Source organism: Seriola lalandi, unplaced genomic scaffold (assembly GCF_002814215.2).
Source record: "Seriola lalandi dorsalis isolate HSWRI2012SDOR001 ecotype SW California unplaced genomic scaffold, Sedor1 jcf7180002054857, whole genome shotgun sequence".
NCBI classification, from domain to species: Eukaryota; Metazoa; Chordata; class Actinopteri; order Carangiformes; family Carangidae; genus Seriola; species Seriola lalandi.
Genome location: NW_019525410.1, coordinates 264,126 through 283,538, shown reverse-complemented (window position 1 = coordinate 283,538; position 19,413 = coordinate 264,126). Strand labels below are relative to the sequence as shown.

General features: G+C 42.5%; 1 protein-coding gene across 1 annotated transcript in view; it reads left to right on the top strand.

Annotated features, from left to right (window-relative positions):
• The window catches only part of LOC111670551 (SH3-containing GRB2-like protein 3-interacting protein 1), a 47,935-nt gene that overhangs the window by 9,681 nt on the left and 18,841 nt on the right, over positions 1-19,413 (top strand). The window contains exons 4-5 of the mRNA XM_023427306.2: positions 12,582-12,701; positions 14,639-18,542. Of these exons, the coding sequence (XP_023283074.1) occupies positions 18,533-18,542 (10 nt within the window). The 5' untranslated portion in view covers positions 12,582-12,701; positions 14,639-18,532. The remainder of the gene's footprint in view (positions 1-12,581; positions 12,702-14,638; positions 18,543-19,413) is intronic.

Here is a 19,413-nt window from a genome sequence, read left to right as displayed (position 1 = left end):
CAATTTGCGCTGCGTGCGTGCAGTGGCCAGGGTGAGGGAGGGCCGGCTTGCAGGATAAACCTTTAGGCTCTGCTACCCAGATCCAGGCAGTCCTGACGGGATCAGTGAAGGCTAATAGTAAGATTAACAGGATAGGCTGATACTGCAAGCCTGCCAGCTGCCTGCTAGCTGATGTGACTCATCTTGATATCCACCACCGCAATATGCCACTGGACTGTGGGAGTGCTGGGAAAATCGGCACGAGTTTTAAATTAATAAACAGATGTTCCTCTGTGCTAAATGGAGATAACAGTAAAACTCTAATTCAGTTAGATTTAAATTTTTGACACTGATCTGTCAAGCAACTTTAGACTGGCAACAAATATTGAGGAGAGTGGGTGTGAGAGACATTACAGTTTGGTCATTTCTCTGGTCAGGAAAGCAGAGCCAGGAGAGAGGAGATATATTAATAAGAGCTCAGGAGAATGGCAAACAGGATGGTTTTTGTGCCCTAGAGATTATTAGGTCACTGTGGTCAAAGTGTTGCACATGAACTCAGTGGTGAAATTATGAAAAGAGCGTTAATCCCCATATTTAAGAGTGTTAAATGTGTACATGATAGGCCTCCCGCTGTCATTCACTTAGCCACACTAAGTCACACCCACCAGTATCTGTAGATTCAGTGGAATAATCTCTCGGCTTTCTAGAGTAATGTTTGCTTGGATTTAGACCAATAACTGTGTCAAGGAATATTATTCATTAGCTGTTTTCATATTTCCTGTGCAGTGCAATGTAGGACACATTTTTATCAGGATTTGTTTTGTTTGCTGTCCATCAAAAGACCCAAAGACACAACACAGAGAAACCATGTCAGGGATTAGTTCAGTTCACCGATGTGGGTATCTGTGTCATGGTCTCGCATTGTAGCCCTGGGTGAATTGCACATCTCTCAAATCTTCTGTACTGTAGTGTGCTGCTATTCACGGCCATTGAAGGGATGCATAATGGTCTTGGCAGGGCGGTCGACATTCACCATGGAGAGACTGTGGGGTTTCCCTGATCAGTGGCCAGAACCAGCACACAAAGCACGCAGTAGTCCTGCCAGAGGCAACTCAACTGTGGGCAGAGTGTAGGGCGGCTATGGTCTGGCCCCCAGGACCCTGCCATTGTGGAAATGTAAGTGGGGACAGTGTCTGAACGGCTAGAGTTGGAACAGAAAACTTTGGATGACCAAAACTATGAGCTTCAAATAGCTGGGCCCTGGGAAACATAGCTTGTTCTTTTAAGGAGGTCAAAGAGAAGCCAAAAAGAAGGAAAAAAAACAGAAAACCAATGTTTGGTGGAGGGAATGTCAAATTGGAGGCTACTGTTACTATAGACATCAGCAAAACTGACATACTCTTTTTCCATACGCTCCGGTATCTGTCTGACTCTGTCTGTCATGTCCAGACCTCTCCCTCTCTCTGTGTGTCCTCTGGTCATACCCACCACTCATCATCTGTCACTCCATTCTGCCGGAGCATAATCTCACTAACAGAGGTGACAACTGAGGTACTCGTGGCATGCCACCGCATAACGTCTACCAGCTGAGTGTCTGAGTTATGCCGGGGATGATGATCCTGTGGTATCAGCGCCCTGTGTCTCTCCAGAGGCCTTCCCCACATGTCTGCTTAAGTGAGCGCCAAATAAAGGCCTGACCGTGAAGAGTGGAAGCGCAATACATGAGATGCTGCTACTTTTTCAGTCCTTGTGTCATGAAACATGGATCAAAGTAGGTTGTAGGGCTGCAGCTCTTTATTTTCATCATTGGATAATCTGTTGTTTTGTTTTAAGTTTCAGTAATAATGGCAGTGCAAAACTCAATGCTATTCACTTGTAACTAAACAGGAAAAAAAGTGTTTTTGCTTAATAAACAATTAATAGATTATTAAAATTCTACTTATCATTCAGCACTAGTCATAAGTTATGTGAAAATCTCAGAAATCAATAACTGTATTGTTCCTGAGACAGTGTGACTCGATAGGTTCACAAATAGAAAAGTCATGTTGCAGTCAGCGCGCCCGCACATCTTGTGAACTCTGACTCTTTACAGAGAGGAGTCATGTGTGTCAGTGAGCAAAGGATTCATGGCTGGAAGCTCAGTGAAGTTAAGCTAGTAACCTCCCTCTCTCTGTTTCTCCATCGCTCATGGACACACATACACACACAACCCCAGGCTTCATGCAAAGCAAAATTGAGAAGCCGAGACCTCTTTTAAGCTCCTCTGCAGTTGCCCCCCTTTATATAAAAGGACACTACTCTCCTCAGCCACACAGCCATCACATCAGCACTATAACTCTATTAGGCACAGCTCCAGGACACACTAAGCAACCCAAAGCCCACAATGGCATCATTGTCAGTGGGGATTGCAGCCATTGTCGTCCATGCTACAGGATTTATTCCCCTCCTCCCATATTGTGACCTTCACCTCTGACCCCGGCTGCGATCTCGCATGCTCTGGGACTGAACGGCTGTGAGGCTTTATGCCTTCCAGGTCTTTTAAAATCTCCCTTACAATGACCCAAGCCTGCTAAGTGGCTTCTCTCCACAGCGTCAGTCTTGGGATGATTCAGGTTAGTGTCAGCAAGGAGAGAGCAGGAGGGGGGGGGGGGGGGGGGGGGGGTTTGTACGGAGTTGTGGTTGGACTGATTGACCCTTGGAAAAGGTCAGTTGGAAGGCATGAGAGGAGAGGAGCTGCCTAAATGGCTCTTTTCTCTCCCTTTTCTCCCCCTGGCCAGGGCAGAGACTCTGTATGGTTATTTATGAGCGTGTGGGAGAGCAAGCGGGGCTGCAATGAAACCCACCAGCCCTCTTTGTTGCGAGGGCTGGGCTGGGCTGAGGTGCCTGTCATTGGTGCGGTTCTGTCATATATACATGCACGCACACGCAAGCGCTCACAAACTATTAAGAACCCCTCCCAGAGCTGCAAGGACAGAGGAGAGGACTCTGTTGCGAGGCAGATTTGGAAAATGAGGTGTGCTTCACACAATAGCTGTCAGCAGTTTGATAGATGCCTCTCAGGCATCTAAACCCCTTGAAACTTAAGGAAACAGGAGGCCATTGATATAAATCTGAACCAAAGTTGGTGACATGTTTGTATGATATCATTACTGCGATATAAGCCAAGATATCATCTGGGATTTTGGTGTTTTTTTTTTTTTTGTGCTGTGTTTTAGTTGAATTGTAATATTGATTTTATTCTCAAGTGACTCGATATGAATCCCCCATTACTGAAGAATTTTATTCATAAACTTTCTCTTAGATATTGTATAAAAGCATCAATAGTCATACCTAAAGTATTCTGTGGTCTGTACTGAGTCAAAATCTGACAGTACATGAGTTTGTCAGTATTATCCAGCTCCATTCTGTCCATGAACAAGCCCAGTTCAACCGTTTCTCATAGTAAATACTTGATGTGTGAGATTGTCATGAGTCACATATTCCTTCCTCATGAGTTTGATATTTGAGAAAATAAATTAGCTTTGCCTTCCCAGAATTGCATGCAGTTACTGTTCACACCACTGCAGCGCTCTGCCATTGTAACACACACCACTTTTCTTTTCTTTTTTTTTTTTTTTCTTTCCTGACAAAGTTAAATTAAGCTTGAATTTCACGCTAAAGTCAAATGGTCATGATGTCATGGTTTGAGGACAGAATGACTCGGTTTGTCTGTTGACTGAGAAGGCCTATTCTTGCATGTTTGGGTGGGAGCGTAGCATATAATTGCAGAGCGGGATAGCATGAGGGGATGGGGGAGGGAGAGAGTTAGCACGCAACATGAGTTTTGGCCCACAGTTGCTGGTGTGGGTGCCAAACTTGTCCAGAGGGCTGCTGTGTATATCTGTGCACGAGGCTAGTTCTGCTCTGCCTAGAGGCTTGCACAGTTCCAAGACACAGATCTTTCATTTGCACACGCTGAATAGCTTAGGGGAGCCCAAGGCAGTTTGGATTGGGGACAGATCTGGCTTTTTGGACTTTTGGATGTTGGGTGGTTGCCTGGACGTGTGAATGTGTGTGTGTGTGTGTGCACATAGAGGAGTCCGGATCTTTTCTGGACGTGCAAAATTCTTCTGAGTGTCCCTTTTCAGTAAGAACTATTGCATTGTTTAGTTGTCAAGTTAGTTGTTAGGGAGCAACCAAACCGCTGTACACGTGTTGCAGCCATTTGAGGATTACACTGATCCAAAAATCTGACAGTAAAAGAAGAGAATGGAAAGCTTTGTCGGCCTTTTCATATCCTCTCAGTGGGAGGTAGAAAGGCAAGACCTCCAGACCTGGGCTAGCGGTGGTTGGTGCTAATGGGAGGGGGGGGATATTTGGGCTCTCAACTGCCAACCAGATGGACAACCAAGCCCTGTGTATTTAGGGAGATCATATGGGATAACCTTGCAAAGACAGATTGACATTTTGCTGACAAAACAAACCACCCCTGTCCTGCACGCAAGAAGCCCCCTTCCCTTTTTGCCCTCACACACACACACACACACTCAAACACACACACTCACACAAACACACACACACACACATGCACACTCTCATGTACTGGCATAGAAATACTTTGAGTGGTATTTGCTTACATAGGTCTTAAGGAAGTTATTTCAGCATGTGTTAAGCACTCCGTGAGGAGCCATAACAATAAGAGGATAGGACGAAAGAATCTAGGATTACACAACTCCTGCACAAACAATAGCAGCATCGGTGACCTGTGTAAATGAGACAACCTTGAGCCATGAGGAGAGCAAGTAAACTAATTTTCTGTGTCATGCGTTGGGATTTACCTTGGTGCTTTAAGGCATTAGGTTGGGATATATGTCCCAGAAGGTTAAAAATTTCATCATCTGATTGACTTTGTGCTCTAACTTTCTCAAGGGATGGAATTAACCTTCCTCTGAATAATATATATCAGCAACACACTAAAGTACGTCTTTATAACTTTTTAAATTGCATGAAACTTTCATGTTGAATGTAAAATACATTGTAGATTAATCAAACATCATCATATTTATCACAATTCCAGGACTTGATCCTTTTTTTTCTCCTTCAGTCTAATCAAAATAGTTCACTCAGTTTAGAAAAAAGTGTCACAAGAACAAAATGTTCTCTGACATGAACGAACAGTATAAATGACATGATCAGGAATCACTCTGTTCTCCAGAATCTCTAATCCTCTCTGCAGCAGTCTGAATACACTCTGGATGATTTATGGCACATAAACTCCCTCCCACACACCCCCCATAATTTACATTATTAAAACAGTTTGTACCGATGCTGTGTGTTCCAAAATACTGATTACATTTGTTGTCATAACATTTAATGCAAATTGCTGTCATCCTTCCACTTCACACCTGCGCTCTGTGGCCTTTCCACCACGCAGTCAACCTTGGTGCAAGAGATTCTGTGCGAGAGACAACTGAATTGTGAAACTGCTGACTGCACAGCCTGAAATTGTCATGGTGACCCGAAAAAAATGATGCCAGAGGCTGCTTATCTTAACTGATTCTTGTGACCCAGTGGCAATTTTTCTGTTATTTCATGGAGGAGGGATTTTGACTCTTTTCTTTCTTCTTTTAGATTAGTTCCATTGGCATGACTATAGTCAAATACAGTATTACCAAAGCAGGTTGTTCAAAGTTTACTATATAAAAATAATTATAAATAATAGTAAAAAAAAAAAGAAAAAGCTGTATTTGTATGTATAACACTATACATCACCATATACAGCTACACTAATTCACGAGTACACTATATTAAAAGAACAACAAATTGTCTCAGGCAAATTATTTACAAAGGAAAAAATGAGACGAATATATATGATGCAATATAATTTAACAGTTGGATTTAATGGTAAAAAGAAAACAGTAAAAAAAATGTAAAAAAAAAAAAAAAAAAATGAATCTCTCGTTAATTGGCGCCTGCTGCAATTTAATGAAGAAAAGTAATTAGAGGAAGTCGGTGAAGAAAGTCCAATTTTCTCACCCCCTTTTAACAGCCTACTTTGTGTTTTTATGTCCCACCACAATGGTACGTGATACATGTGTGGGAGACCAGAGTGTGGAGACATCTGTGTGTGTGTGTGTGTGTGTGTGTGTGTGTGTGTGTGTGTGTGTGTGTGTGTGTGTGTGTGTGTGTCTATGAAAACTCAGTGTTGTGAACACATTTTCTTTCTCGGTTTAGTGGATGATTTGAATAGATTTTGGCCACGGTTATTAAAGAGGTGCGATTTACTACCATAAAGTTCCATAAAGTTTGAGGAGCAACAAGAGACAGATTAAACAAGACGAAGAGCTAGCTGCCTTTAGCTGACATCAACACGCTCATAATGACAGTGCTAAGACGCTGAGGCAACATTCACTGATTAGCACAAAGTGGAGCTGAGGCTGATGGGAGTGTCATAAGTTTTGCCGATATTTGCTCATAAACCAAAGTATGAAAATTTTTGACCCGACGATGGTGACGTATGAAAAGTCATTGTAATTCTTCCAGAGGGGAACATAACTGTCTGCACCAAATGTCACGGCACTCCATCCACTAGATATCAGGACATTTCCAAAAATGTCAACCCCATGGTGGCACCAGAGGGAAAGTTGGTGAATCAGCAAAGTCACTGGGAGTCAACCTCTGGGGACCATGAATGTCTGTACAAAATTGAAAAGTTGTTGAAATATCTCAAAAAACTATTGGATGGATTGCCATGAAATTTGCTGCAGAAATCGATGTCCCCTCAGGATGAACTGTAATAACTTTGGTGAACCCCCTGACCTTTCATCTAATGCCGTCATCAGGTAACATTTCTTATCTGTCCAGTACTTTGGTTTATGACCACACACCTGCACAATTCATGACATTCCCATCACACCCAGTTGTACTTTGTGTTTAATTATTGCTCTAACATACTCAACAGTTGAGCATGTTAGCATGTTAGACTGTTGAGCATGTTAGCATGTTCAACTGTTGAGTATGTTAGCATGCTTACGTTAGCATTTAGGTCAAAGCACCGCTATGTAACAGAGCTGCGAGCGTGACTGTCGACTCTTAGCCTTGTTTGAACTTTGACATTAAACAGACATTAAAACTGTTTAGAGACTGAGAAATGCTCTGTGTGATGAGTGAACTGAACTGCATTAAGAAAATGTTTTTTGAAATTACTTGTACTCAGTGTTTATGTCAGCACCCACAGTATAAGACGTGTATATTGACATAAAAATAGCTGCTCATGAATGTGTTCATTAGCTTAATTAATTACATTGTTAATTGGTGAAGTCAAAAATATGATGATATTTGAAGGGATATTAGGCCGCTTGTTCTTGTTGCCCCTCTCTTCCTGTAAATCTCCCTGGAGTCAAGATGAAGATGAGCTTAGTGAATGGATTCCATCCTGTTTGGTCATCTAACGAGGATAGAGAATCGAGCTTTAAGGTCAAAGGCCTCTTAAGCTTGTATGACCACCTTTGTTTGACAATTACACCTGTCACAGGGGGTTAGCTTTTATCAGGCCTGGAAATGTCAGAAGGTAAGCAGGTCACCAACAGCCTGTGCCTGAGCTTTAACTGCAGAGACGTAGTAGTGTAATAGGATGTTCTGGGGGACGGAGAGACGGCCAGATAAACAAACAGACTGGCAGGCAGGCAGGGAGGCAAACACACAGTTGTGACAAAGGAATCCTCAACATCACATGGTCATGAAGATAGTTTATGTCGCATGTCTAACCCCTCTCAGTTTGATTACACTCATCATGCTCAAATTTATGTTACCCACAGAGATTCTTGCTCGTGCTATTTTGGTAAAGGCCGTTGCTTGGGCTTGTCTCTGACGATCCAGCTCTCTCCAGCTCTGTCTTGCACTCTCTCCATCTCACACACACACACACACACGCACACGCACACACGCACACACACGCACACACACACACACACACACACACACATACACACCTCTCTCTCTCTCTCCAATTCTCTGTCTTTCTCTCCCCACCACTCTAGCCACATTGCCACACTCAGTTTTCCATGGCCTCTCATTCCCGAGTGCTCTGCGAACGAAGTAAATGAACGACACAATCCGGAAATAGTGTTCCAGCCGGAGATGGTGGGAAGGAAAATCCCTTGACTGGTGTTGGCAGGAGGGTGGGAGAGAGAGAGGGAAATAGTATTGCAGCCATTCACACTTCAGACAAAGCTTGTTCCTTTCATAAGACTCTCTCTTAAACTCCGAGTCCTGGCTGCTTTACTGTTCAGCTAAAACTGTTCGGCAGGGACAAACACATTTGTGCTCGATTTTCTTCAGGCTCAGGTAGCTACTGCACATGTGCGCTAACAAAACAGCGTTACAAGGGAACATGTTGGTAACTTCACGACACGGTCGTAGAGGTTAACTTATCTTTAGCCCGAGAGGTCAAAGCTCAGTATTAAAAAAGGGCAGATGTCCCCGGGGAGGCTGGTGTGGAGGAGTGGTGCACAAGGCGCTGGGTAAATGTTGTCAGGATTGACCTGGAGTTTGGCAGAGTGGGTGAGGGGAGCGGGGTGAAGGGAGGAGGTGTGTCAGTAGGTTAAAAAGCCGGGGTCAACTCTATAACCAGGGTGTTATCTGGACACCTCTCCACACTGCACTGCAGCGAGACTGATGACCTGTCACCGGCAGCTTTAAACAGGGATTTAGACGGAGGTTCAGTCGCTGCAGTCATACATGCTCAGGAAATGTTCCGGCTCTGTTGAAAACCTTGTGCAGTGGCCTCTTGGTCAGGGTGGTAAAATGTTCCTCCTGCATTTGTCAGAGGATGTGGTTAGATCTCAACCCCGAGTAGCCTGGGGCTGCGCTGGTGAAGTAACAGTGTAGTAACACCACTGGGCAGTCTCGATCGGTATAATCAAGCACCAATATTATTCTAAAAACACAAATGTGCTTTTGCAGAATAAAGTAAATAATGTCTTGTCACGGATGTTTAATTGTGCTTTACTTGGTGCCTGCTTGGTGCCTGTTAAATGGCCAACAAATGCTTTGCTCACTTTTTACAAGGGGGAGGATGGCCTGCGTGAGTGCGTCTCACTATAACAGTCAGTAACATGAGATGGGGAACCACACAACCGCTAAATCAGTAAAATGGGAACCCAGAGTCACTGTAATTTGGGAGAGAGCTGGTTAACCACTCCTCATAATGGATGGTGTTTCTGTTTAGCCTAAGGCGTTGTAGCTGAGGTCATATGCAAACAAGGCAGATCCTGGGCCTCGGATATTTTACGGTGCAAAACGTTTCGCTCCATGTGTTTAATCAGGTTCATGAAATCATTGAGACTTAAATTTTGATCATTTATCTTACATATATTAAACAAGGACCTCATAAAATGTGTTTTTAACTGGCTACACGAGGTTCTATAATTGAAGTCTATTAAAATATGTAATATTTTGCCCATATTAAAGGCAAAAACCATTGCACCACACCCTTAATCTTCTTTATGTGAAAAAGATGCCAATTAGCCGCCACACACTGCCTATTTAATTATTTATTTGATAACTTGCATTGCATAATATCATATAGTTTTCCCTAAACACTTGTGTTTGTCAAACAATTTGCACCAAACTTAGCACATACCTTGTATTAGTTATTGCACAGGTTGTCTTATAGAACTGAAATATGTTTCTTAGTAAATGCTGCGTAGAATTTGAAATTGGAAATGCATTAAAAACTGGTTAAAGAGAGATGGTCTATTACACCAGCGTCATTTTTCATTCTCCAGATCTATTAGTTTCATGTATCTTTTTCCAAATGTAGGATGAAGCTCCTCATTAAATAGTTTGTGTGCCACATGATGTCCCTATAACGTTACTACCCATATGATCTATCCCACAGCCTTTGTCCCCTTAACAGATTTGGTGAAACTGTTCCCTGAAAATATCAGAGCTTAAATGCAAACAGTCAGTCAAGTTAAACCTTTTCCTTTTCCTGCAATGTAAACTGTGTTAGTTTCTGGTTTCTTTTCTTCATTGACTGGTGGGTTATTCAGTACATTGGATTAATGCATCCAGCTATGTTTCTGCCACAATAACTCTGTGAGCTACTGAATTTAGGATTGGATGTCATATTAATGGCCAGTAACATGACAGTAACATTTTCAGGATATTAAAATGTGTATCAATAGTGGAGTTTCACCTGTGGCCCTTAATTTGCTTAAATCCTTGTCACATTCCTATATGCAACTACATTTTTACTTTATTACCGTCATGGACACAAACATTAGCAAGTAGACACGCCATCAATTATAGAGCTGAAACAACTGCTTGACCTATTGACAGAAAATTAATCAGCAGCTATTCAGAAAACAAAAAATTAGTCGTTTATCAGGCAAAAAATTTAAATATTTATACCTATATTTTATATTATATATATATATTATATATCCTATTACTATAATATTCATACAAGCATATGCATAATGGGAGAGACTTTTGGATCCCACTGTGTTTCACTGTAAACTGAATGTCTTAATAAAATAATTGTCAGTTGCAGCCCTACACTGTCATCAGCATTAGTATGTTTGTACGGTCATCTCAGCTCTACCACAGCTTTGTGTCTATTGTTACCATATTTTTTTTATTTTTTTTGTGAATGTCCCTTTAAAGGATTACATCATCCTCTTTGCTCCTTTTTTTTTTTTCCCTTCACCACATTTCACAGTGTTCAGCCTTTTCTGCCCAGAGACAATTGGTTAATTCACCAGTGTATAAAACACTGCCACCTCCTGATCCACAATACCATCGCCGTCTGTGACGCCGACACACCTTTCACTGGCATGTGTAGTTTGTCATGATATTTGACATCGTCCATCACACCTCTCTCCGACCGGACCGCAGTGCGCAGACAACCCGTATCTCTGCGCTGACTCTAGGTTTATTATCACATGACATGCTGCCAATTGTTCACCAGTGGCAACAAAATGTAGAACATATGCAAGAGCTTTATGTTCAACACTAACCCGCTCTGAGTTGACGGGAAGCTACTGTGTGTGTGTGTGTGTGTGTGTGTTGATGGTGCTGTTGCGTCATCTAGTGGTAGAAAGCAGGAATGAGGATCTTGTAATACAGTGTGTGTGTGTGTGTGTGTTACCATGATAATCTCAGCCAAAATGTCCACATCTGTGCTCAGGAGCAGTATAAAACCTGGGCTCGCTGTTGCCTGCTGATGGCCGGTGTATCTTCTGTTCATGTAAGTCACAGGAACAGTGCGGTGTTTCAGTGGTGCTTTGTGTTGCCGACAGGCTCAGCTGATATCCACGAGTGTGTGACTTTAAGAGACGGTCATGACACCACTGCTTTTATGAAGGCTTAATGTCTTCCTTTGTTAACAGCTCCATAAAAACAGGTGCTGGAGGGGAGGAACGTTCAGCACAGAGACAGATTTTGTTTGGAAAAACTGTTTTCTTTTATAAGGACAACTAACTTTTTCCTAGCTTTTTCGTCTTTTTGTGCATTTGTTAAGAGGTTGTTACACAATTGCTGGAACTCAAATTACTCTCAGATTTACCATCAGTCCATTTAACTTGCAGTCGAGGGGAAAATCAATGTACTGATATTCACTTTTCTTGAAAGAAATGGATGAAACAAGGGAGATATTCATGGGAGGAAGCAGAAGGTCTGCATTGACCCTCCAGGGGAAAGTCTTCTGTGGTTGTATAAACAACATCCAGTAACAATAACTGTATCCTGCTCAATGTTTCATCTGTGTCACAACAAATAAGATATCGCAGGTGTTTTATATCACTGAGGAACTGATCAGACAACGAACACTTGCAGTCAGATGGCATCCCTTCAGTTTGTGTTTAGGAAAGCTGATTATTATTCTGTGGTGTCATGCTTGATGTGTGAAGAAACATTGATAGTGTTGGTTGTCACGGTGACAACTTGGAGTTTGTGTCAGGTCACAAGTTGGTTAAGGAGGTTTTAAGGAAGGGAAAGGTTAAGAGCAAGATCACAATCAGGGCTGCAACCGAAGATTAATTTCATCATCAATTAGTCTGACAAGTCTTATCGCAATTAATCCTTTTGAAAATAGCGAAACATTCGATTTTTTTTGGCAATTTTGCTTGAAAAATGGCTTAATAGTTTTTTTAATAATTTTCTGTTGATTGACTAATCAGTTAATCATCTAATTGTTGCAGCCTTAATCACAGTTTCACGAGGCAAAGCTGAGATGTGGAACCTTCTTTTCCAATCGTAGGCCTGTATCGTCATTATTAATTGATTTAGATCGGCCATTAAAGGCAGTTGTTGTGTAATCAGTGTTTATGTCTCCTTTTTAAAGGCATCTCCATCAGAAACAGTTTCTTCTTTCCTCTTTGCTTGCTTGGAGAAATTAAAATAATCTTGAGCGTCTTGTCAAGTGGCAGTGATGTGTCCTCTGTCAGTTTATAATCAGGCTCACTTGGTCTGAGGATATTTACCTTTTTCTCGCACCTGAAAATACATTTGAAATAATGAAATAATGTTTCTCTGTCTGTTGAAAAATTTGAGATTAGATATCTGCTTGTGCTTCTCTTTTAACAGAGTCTCTCTTTTTTTGTGTTTTACCATCACAGTGTATACACAAAGAAGCTGCTAATATCACCGAATCCTTGCTGTTAAAGAATCACTTTGACTACAACATGTCGGACTTCCTTCGGCTGATCCTCCTGCTGGGAGCTACATTGAGAGTTCAGGTAGGCTTTGGCTGCAATTATCTTTAACACAAAAATGCTTTGCAGACAATTCTGTGGCTTTGAATCCAACTTCCAGCTCAGACATGTGATATCTCTGCTGCTAGAGCCCGTGAAACTGTCATCTTATTCCTGGCAGTTACGTAAAACAATGTAAAAGGTTGATAGTTCACTGTAAAGATTTTGTTTTGTTTCATTTTATGACATTGTAAAGCTGGAAGTGCAGTGCTATGCTCATCAAAAGGTCATATTCCAGTGTTAGTTTACCTGATTCTGCCTGTAAGGAGTCTCCTCTTGGGTGTCTCGCTGGTGTTTCTGCTGGACTAGTTAAGCACAAGAGTCCAGTTATTCCTCTTCATCTCTCTTTTCTCCTGCTACTGAAACCTGAAACCTCATGGAAAGCTACTGTCCGACCAATACGTCAGAACGGTCGGACTCTTCCCTTTACTATCACAATGCTGCATGTAAATTCGCAGCTCCATTACCCATCAGTCATTCGGAAAAAGCTGAGAAAATGAGGCAACGTCACAGACACCCCCTTTCCTCTTCGTGTCACCCTGCTCGTCTGTGAGTAAGAGCTCTCGGGCATTAACGTGACTCTGGTCAGGTGCACCAACTGGCACAGCAGCAGGGAACCGTGTCTCCTGTCATCCACCGAATATCTGCCACATCTGCCAAGTTAGAACAAACAGTCTTTGAAAGAAACAAATGAATAAGTTCTTCGTGTTTATTGTGCTGCCTGTTAGTACAGAAGGGCGGTTACATTTACTTAAACCTGTAAGATTTTTAAATCATGTTGTACATGTTCTTTAAATAACGGAGTAACTTAGTTCCACCCTCAGGAGACTTGCTATACTACAGCTTTAAAAGCTAGTATTTGTAGATATATTTCTTTATTTGTATTAGATGTATGAAAGTAATATTCTACTCTCTGACACTTTTTAATACATTTATATTTCTCTTCACAAAAAATGAAGAGTCAGAAATCAGTCCTCAAATCATCAGAGATTGCGTCTTGCCTTTGTTACATGCAAGTGGATTTAAAGTTGGTGAGTAATTAAGGATCATCTGTCAAGGCTGAACAAGCCTCCTGTCCTCTGATGGCAAAGCTCCAGGCAGGAGACTGAGTGGTGACCTGCACCGATGCCGTCACTCCTGCCAACCCCAGAGGAGTCATGTTGCTTTGACACCCAGACGATGGACAACAGTGATCACACATGAACAACAAGGACACAAACAAACAGTGTCTGTCGTGAAGATACCGAAGAGGCAGACATTATGATCCCTGATGTTTTCTCAGGATATATCACATGTGCATTTGTGGTTAACTTGTCTTAAAGATGAGACGGACAGAGACATAGAAAAAAAAAAAGTGCCAACACCATGAATAGATTTTTCTTCATATTTGTGGATTTGACATTTTAATCTAAATTAAGTGAAATTAATGTCTGAACAGATTCACTTTATCAGTATGAACAACATTCAGTGTGGACTCCGCCTAATGTTGATGGTGATGATGATGAGGTGCGATCGAGTGACTCCATCCAGTAGGTGGCGGTATCGAGCCGCATGGAGTCATAGGATTTATTGCATAGAAATCCTGTCACTGTTTCCTGCCGGCGGGCTTCATCATGTCCTGCCTTATGTTCTGTTATATTGGATTTAATCGATTTATATATTGCACAACTCGTTTTATTTGTGGAGGTGTATCGGTGTAGCCTATTCTACCTGTGGGAGTTGTCTGTAGACACGTACTCTTAAGCTTAAAGTGCTTTTCACTGGTTTATTATCTCAGAAATATTTATTCACACTTCTCATTTCACCCCGTGTATCTGATGCACAGGGTGAAACACCCGCAGTCGTTTGAGGCTAACGGCTCACAGCTCTCTCTCTCTCTCCTCGTGTTTCTCCACTGTCCTCCTCTCCTTTGCTAATCCCAGCTGCCGTGACCTCTGACCCCTGGCTGGCATCTTATGTAAGGAGCTGGTTAAGGAAAGCATACGGGGGTGCATCCCGTGGTCTCTTGCGCCAGGTTAGGTAAGCTCATTAACACTTACTACCAGGACGCTAAAGATAACAACAACAGCTACAAATAAACCTCGGTAGTGGGAAGACTAAAGCAAAGAAGCGATAAGACTAGATGAAGGTGTCGGCCTCTAAATATTCCTTGTTTTAAGGCTCGGGGATGTTTTCAACGTGGTTGTCACGGTGATACTGAAACTGACACTTGCTGTACATTAAACAAACAGTATGAGGTGGTGTGCGGGGTTTGTGTGTCTGCATCCGATTACACTCACCTCGCTGACATACAATAGTCTCTTGACGTTGGAGAACAGAGACTACACACCATGTGTAAGGCTAATGGCCAAATTTGAATTTGTTCCTCTTTTTAAAAGTACATGACCTCCACTGTAGAAACATCACTCCCCCCCAATACAGACACACACACACACACACACACACACACACATACGCACACTACCCTCTAACTGCCTTCCCCATCTGTCCTTTCTCTATGAGGGAGAGGGTGAGTCACTCTGCTCCAGCAGCCCAGTGCGCAGCCATTAAAGCAGCTGAATAATCACACCGTCGCTTTCACCAAAGCATCTCCGTTTTCCTGCCGAAGTGAAACACTCACATCACATCACAGACGCAGGAATAGTTTGTCCTTTGCCGCTCTCTCTTTCTTCCAGGCTACAGTGTGAGACCCCTCCTCCCAGTGAGTGTTATGATTACAGCTGACAGTGTGTACTCTGCGGTGGTAGACACACTGTCGTCCTCCAGTGTGACACATTTTTTAACAATAGAAACAATCTTGCAGTTGTGTGGAGTCAATATAATCCTCTTTTGTTTCCATAGTGCTAGAGACAGTAGTTTTCGTCTAACTGCCTCTTGAAGAAAAAAAAATCTGTCTGTCTTCAGAGTTTTTCCACAGAACAAAATCCGCCCCACTAAAATTAGACAAATGATTTCCTCTTGGCGTCCTTGTGTTTTTAGGTCTAACTGCAGGCTTTGACAGTGCAGACCACATTATTCCCGTCGCGTTGGCTAAAGTGCAAAGTGTCTCTCTGGTCCTGCTTTGGACTGCGGTCCCTCATATTTATCTGATACAAACCTTACGTGCAGCTTCCAGCGGGAATTCATGCTCATCTTCATCTTCTATATCCTGCAGGCTACCCTAAGGCTTAGTGTGCCCCATTTATGCTTATTATTAAAAAAAACAAAAAACATCTTTCCTATTATAATGTCATTGATATCTAATTTAATCTCCCTTTAAAGCCCATAAAAAACTGGTTTGAAATTTCATGTGTATCTGTATAATATCATCTAAAATAAATATTCATGCCCTAATAAGCAACCACCCTACCTTAGAAAAATGGGCCTTTAAAGTTCAATAATGCAAATAGTTGATCATATTTCAGTAACTGCCTCGAGGACATGAAGTATTGGGTGGCTCAGGGCTTTCTCCAGCTGAATAAATAAATCAGAAGTTATTTAATTCCACCAAACTCTACCTTGGTTATAACTTAAAGGTGCCCTGTGGTGCTTTATTGAAAACACAAAGTTTCTGTTTATATTAAGGCTGCGTCCGCACTCCTACGTTTTCATTTGAGAATGGTGTTTTAAAACAAACACAATCTCTGTCCAGACGATCGTTTAAGTTCCGTATCAGAAACGATCTGACCATACAAACACACCTGAATATGCACATCAGATGACCATTCACCTAAACTGGGCATGCGCGTACCGGTGTAAACAGGAAGCAGGTTGTCTACTCTGCAGTTGGGTAGTTGCAGAAAATACTAAGTAAAGTAAAAAAGGCAGTTGTAGCATTAAAATGCAGAATTTAACTGCACAACAGCTGCTAGCAAAGACAACAAGGTCAGTGACCCTTGTAACTTGTTATCCATCTTGCTTTCACCACTGGTAGTCGAGGCTGATACGACCCAATAGGAAAGCAAAACGAGTGTCTGCGTCGTTGTTTCTAAAAGTCTCAGTCTCTGCCGGTTCAGGCTACAACGCAACACTGGAGATTTCAAACTAAAACGGGGCCGGCAGAGTTTCCAGAAGTCTCCATTCTAGCTGTTCGTAGTTGTAAAGTGATGCGTTTCCGATGTAGCATCAGTGTCAGCCTCATTCAACACGTTAAATACGTTTCTTTCCTCATAAAACAAATTTACAAAACAGATTTTTTTGTTTGGATAATTTTGAAACTTGCATTGTTTACATCCATGTTTAGTTGCTAGCCGTCTTCTTTCATTGCTGCATTTCTTTAACACCGCCTGTAGATCAGAGCAAGAGTGTGAAACCCTTGGCAGGAATGTGTAGAGCGTCACCCGTATGTTCATGCAAATGCACATGAACAAACAAATCCGCCGCCCACTCGCAAAAACCTGGTTTTGTAGCTCTACTAGTAACACATTGTTCCTCTTACATTGAACTATTTACAAAAAATGTGTAATACTTTGATTTAGCATTGAAACTTGCTGAGTTCATTTAGAATGAGAATGTTTTCTTTTTGTGACTCAGTGACGTCATATCCCAAGACGTCAATGACTTTATATTGTTGTAGCACTTAGGCTTTTATGTTTAACATCCACAACTGTCCGAACCGCGACAGCAAAATAACAAAATCAGAAAAGAAGTTATTGTTTGTTGTTTCCTCCATTCACTGCTCCCCTTTTATTTGCGGCGTCTTTGTATAAAAAAGCTCTGCATGTTCTTATCCCAGCATATATGTGTCTAAAAATCCTTTCCCCAAGAAACCTGAGGCCCTTTTATCTGGGCTTTCATCTGTCACACATTCAAGGACAAAATCATATGGTTCAGTAGCTGCTTGAAAATCATGGAATCCCTTTTCCTTTTCTGTTGGATTTTTTTCAGCCTATTCGAGATTTCCACAAAGGACTTAAAACACTCTTCCCCTTTTCGGCTTTTAAACAGTGTCTGACCTCTTGTTTTCGTCCCGTGTTCGTCCGTATATCTGTGCGAGAATGACGTATTTGAACAACGTTTTTGCTCAAATGCCCTAAATATATATATATATATATATATAAAAAACTTGCATCAGATTTCAGGGATTGTACAAAAATGTCCATTAACAAACATAAATATAAGGGAATTCTGCAATTGATTTTTTCTAACGCAGATCACAGTGAACATTTAGATGCACTCTGGTTAAAATATAAGATATTTTGCTAAATAGTTCATTGTATCATGTGAGACCTTGTATAATATGTATGCAGTTGACTGTGGAGTGTCTGCTTGAGGCAAGCCGAGAGGTGCTAAGGCATCAGGGGACAGCAGCCATGTGACCATGGTTGCAGGGATTGGTTTAGTGCAGATGTGACATCAGCGAGCCTCCCACTCCCTCCCTCCTCCCCTCTCTCTCCCAGTCTTTCTCTTCCTCTCTGCCTCTCTCTCTCTCTCTCTCTCTCTCTCTGTACCGCTCTGTTTTTTTTTTCTCCCTTTGCCTTTCCTCAGCATCCCCCCCTCTCAGAGATGGCGTGTGTCGGTGCTGCTCAGGCGTCCGGGGCCTAACGCTCACACTGAGAGGACCCCCTTCCCCCCGGATCTGCTGCATATTCCTCGGTTGTCTGTTCTCACTGTGTCCTCCGCCGCTGCTGCTGCCTTTCAGCTCTGCCCCCACCCCACCTCCCTGTGCGGGTGTCTGGGGCTTGGGCCCTTGGGGGTGGAGGGAATCAACATCGTGCTTCGCTGGGGAGCTGTGCAGAATTAGCTATGCCCTGCCCAGGCATCCTTTGACCGACTGGATTTCTCCATTTCTGTTCGCCTGCACACCGGAGGGCAACGTAGGATGAAAATCTGCAATCATGATGCAAGGTGATTTATCTGAACACTCCTACTCCTCCTTCATTTTCCATGTTTTGTACCCCTGCGTCCTCCCCCTGCCCTCTCGTGTCCTGCTGGGCCATTAAAGCTCATGAATCCAGTGATGTGATCTGTCTTGCCGTGTGGACCTCTGGACCAACTGAGCTATATACAGGACCAGTGTGACAATGTGGCCGTTGTGTGTGTGTCTGTGTGTGTGTGTGTGTGTGTGTGTGTGTGTGTGAGACGTTTGTGACAGATTGAGAGAAAATGCATGTGAGATGAAAGCGAAGATGTGTGAGGAAGGCAGAACTGACGTTCGCAGCAGTGTAGGACCTGCACTTGCTGATGTCCTGCTGTGTTGGTGTGAGTTCACACATGTGACTGTGCATGTCTCTGTTTGCATGCGCGGATTATAGTTCTGTCTTTAGTTACACGTTCAGTCGGTGTCATATAAATGCTTATTTGAGGAGAGGACTGAGCGGTCCAGGAAGCTGCACTCATTCATACCCCTGCTGCTGTTGCCATCAGTGCATAATATTATTTCATGCCAATAGGATAAGTGAACCTTAAACCATACATTATTTGGCACCCAGGTTGCATATAGGACCAAAGTTAACAGTGGTGGAATGCGGTGCAGTGCTTTATAAACTATGTTAGAGGAGCTAAAATATAGATCTAACCCTGCATGACAGATGCTGGGCCTTTACCATCCATTAATGCCAACGTGGTAATGGAAGGTGGCTATTATTAGCAAAAGGCCTCCAGTCAGCCTGCCATGATATTGTACTCAGCTCGAAGAAATCCACACTCAACACAGATGTCACATGCCTATCATGGCCTTTGTTAGCTACACGTGCATTGCTAATTACCCAGCGAAGGC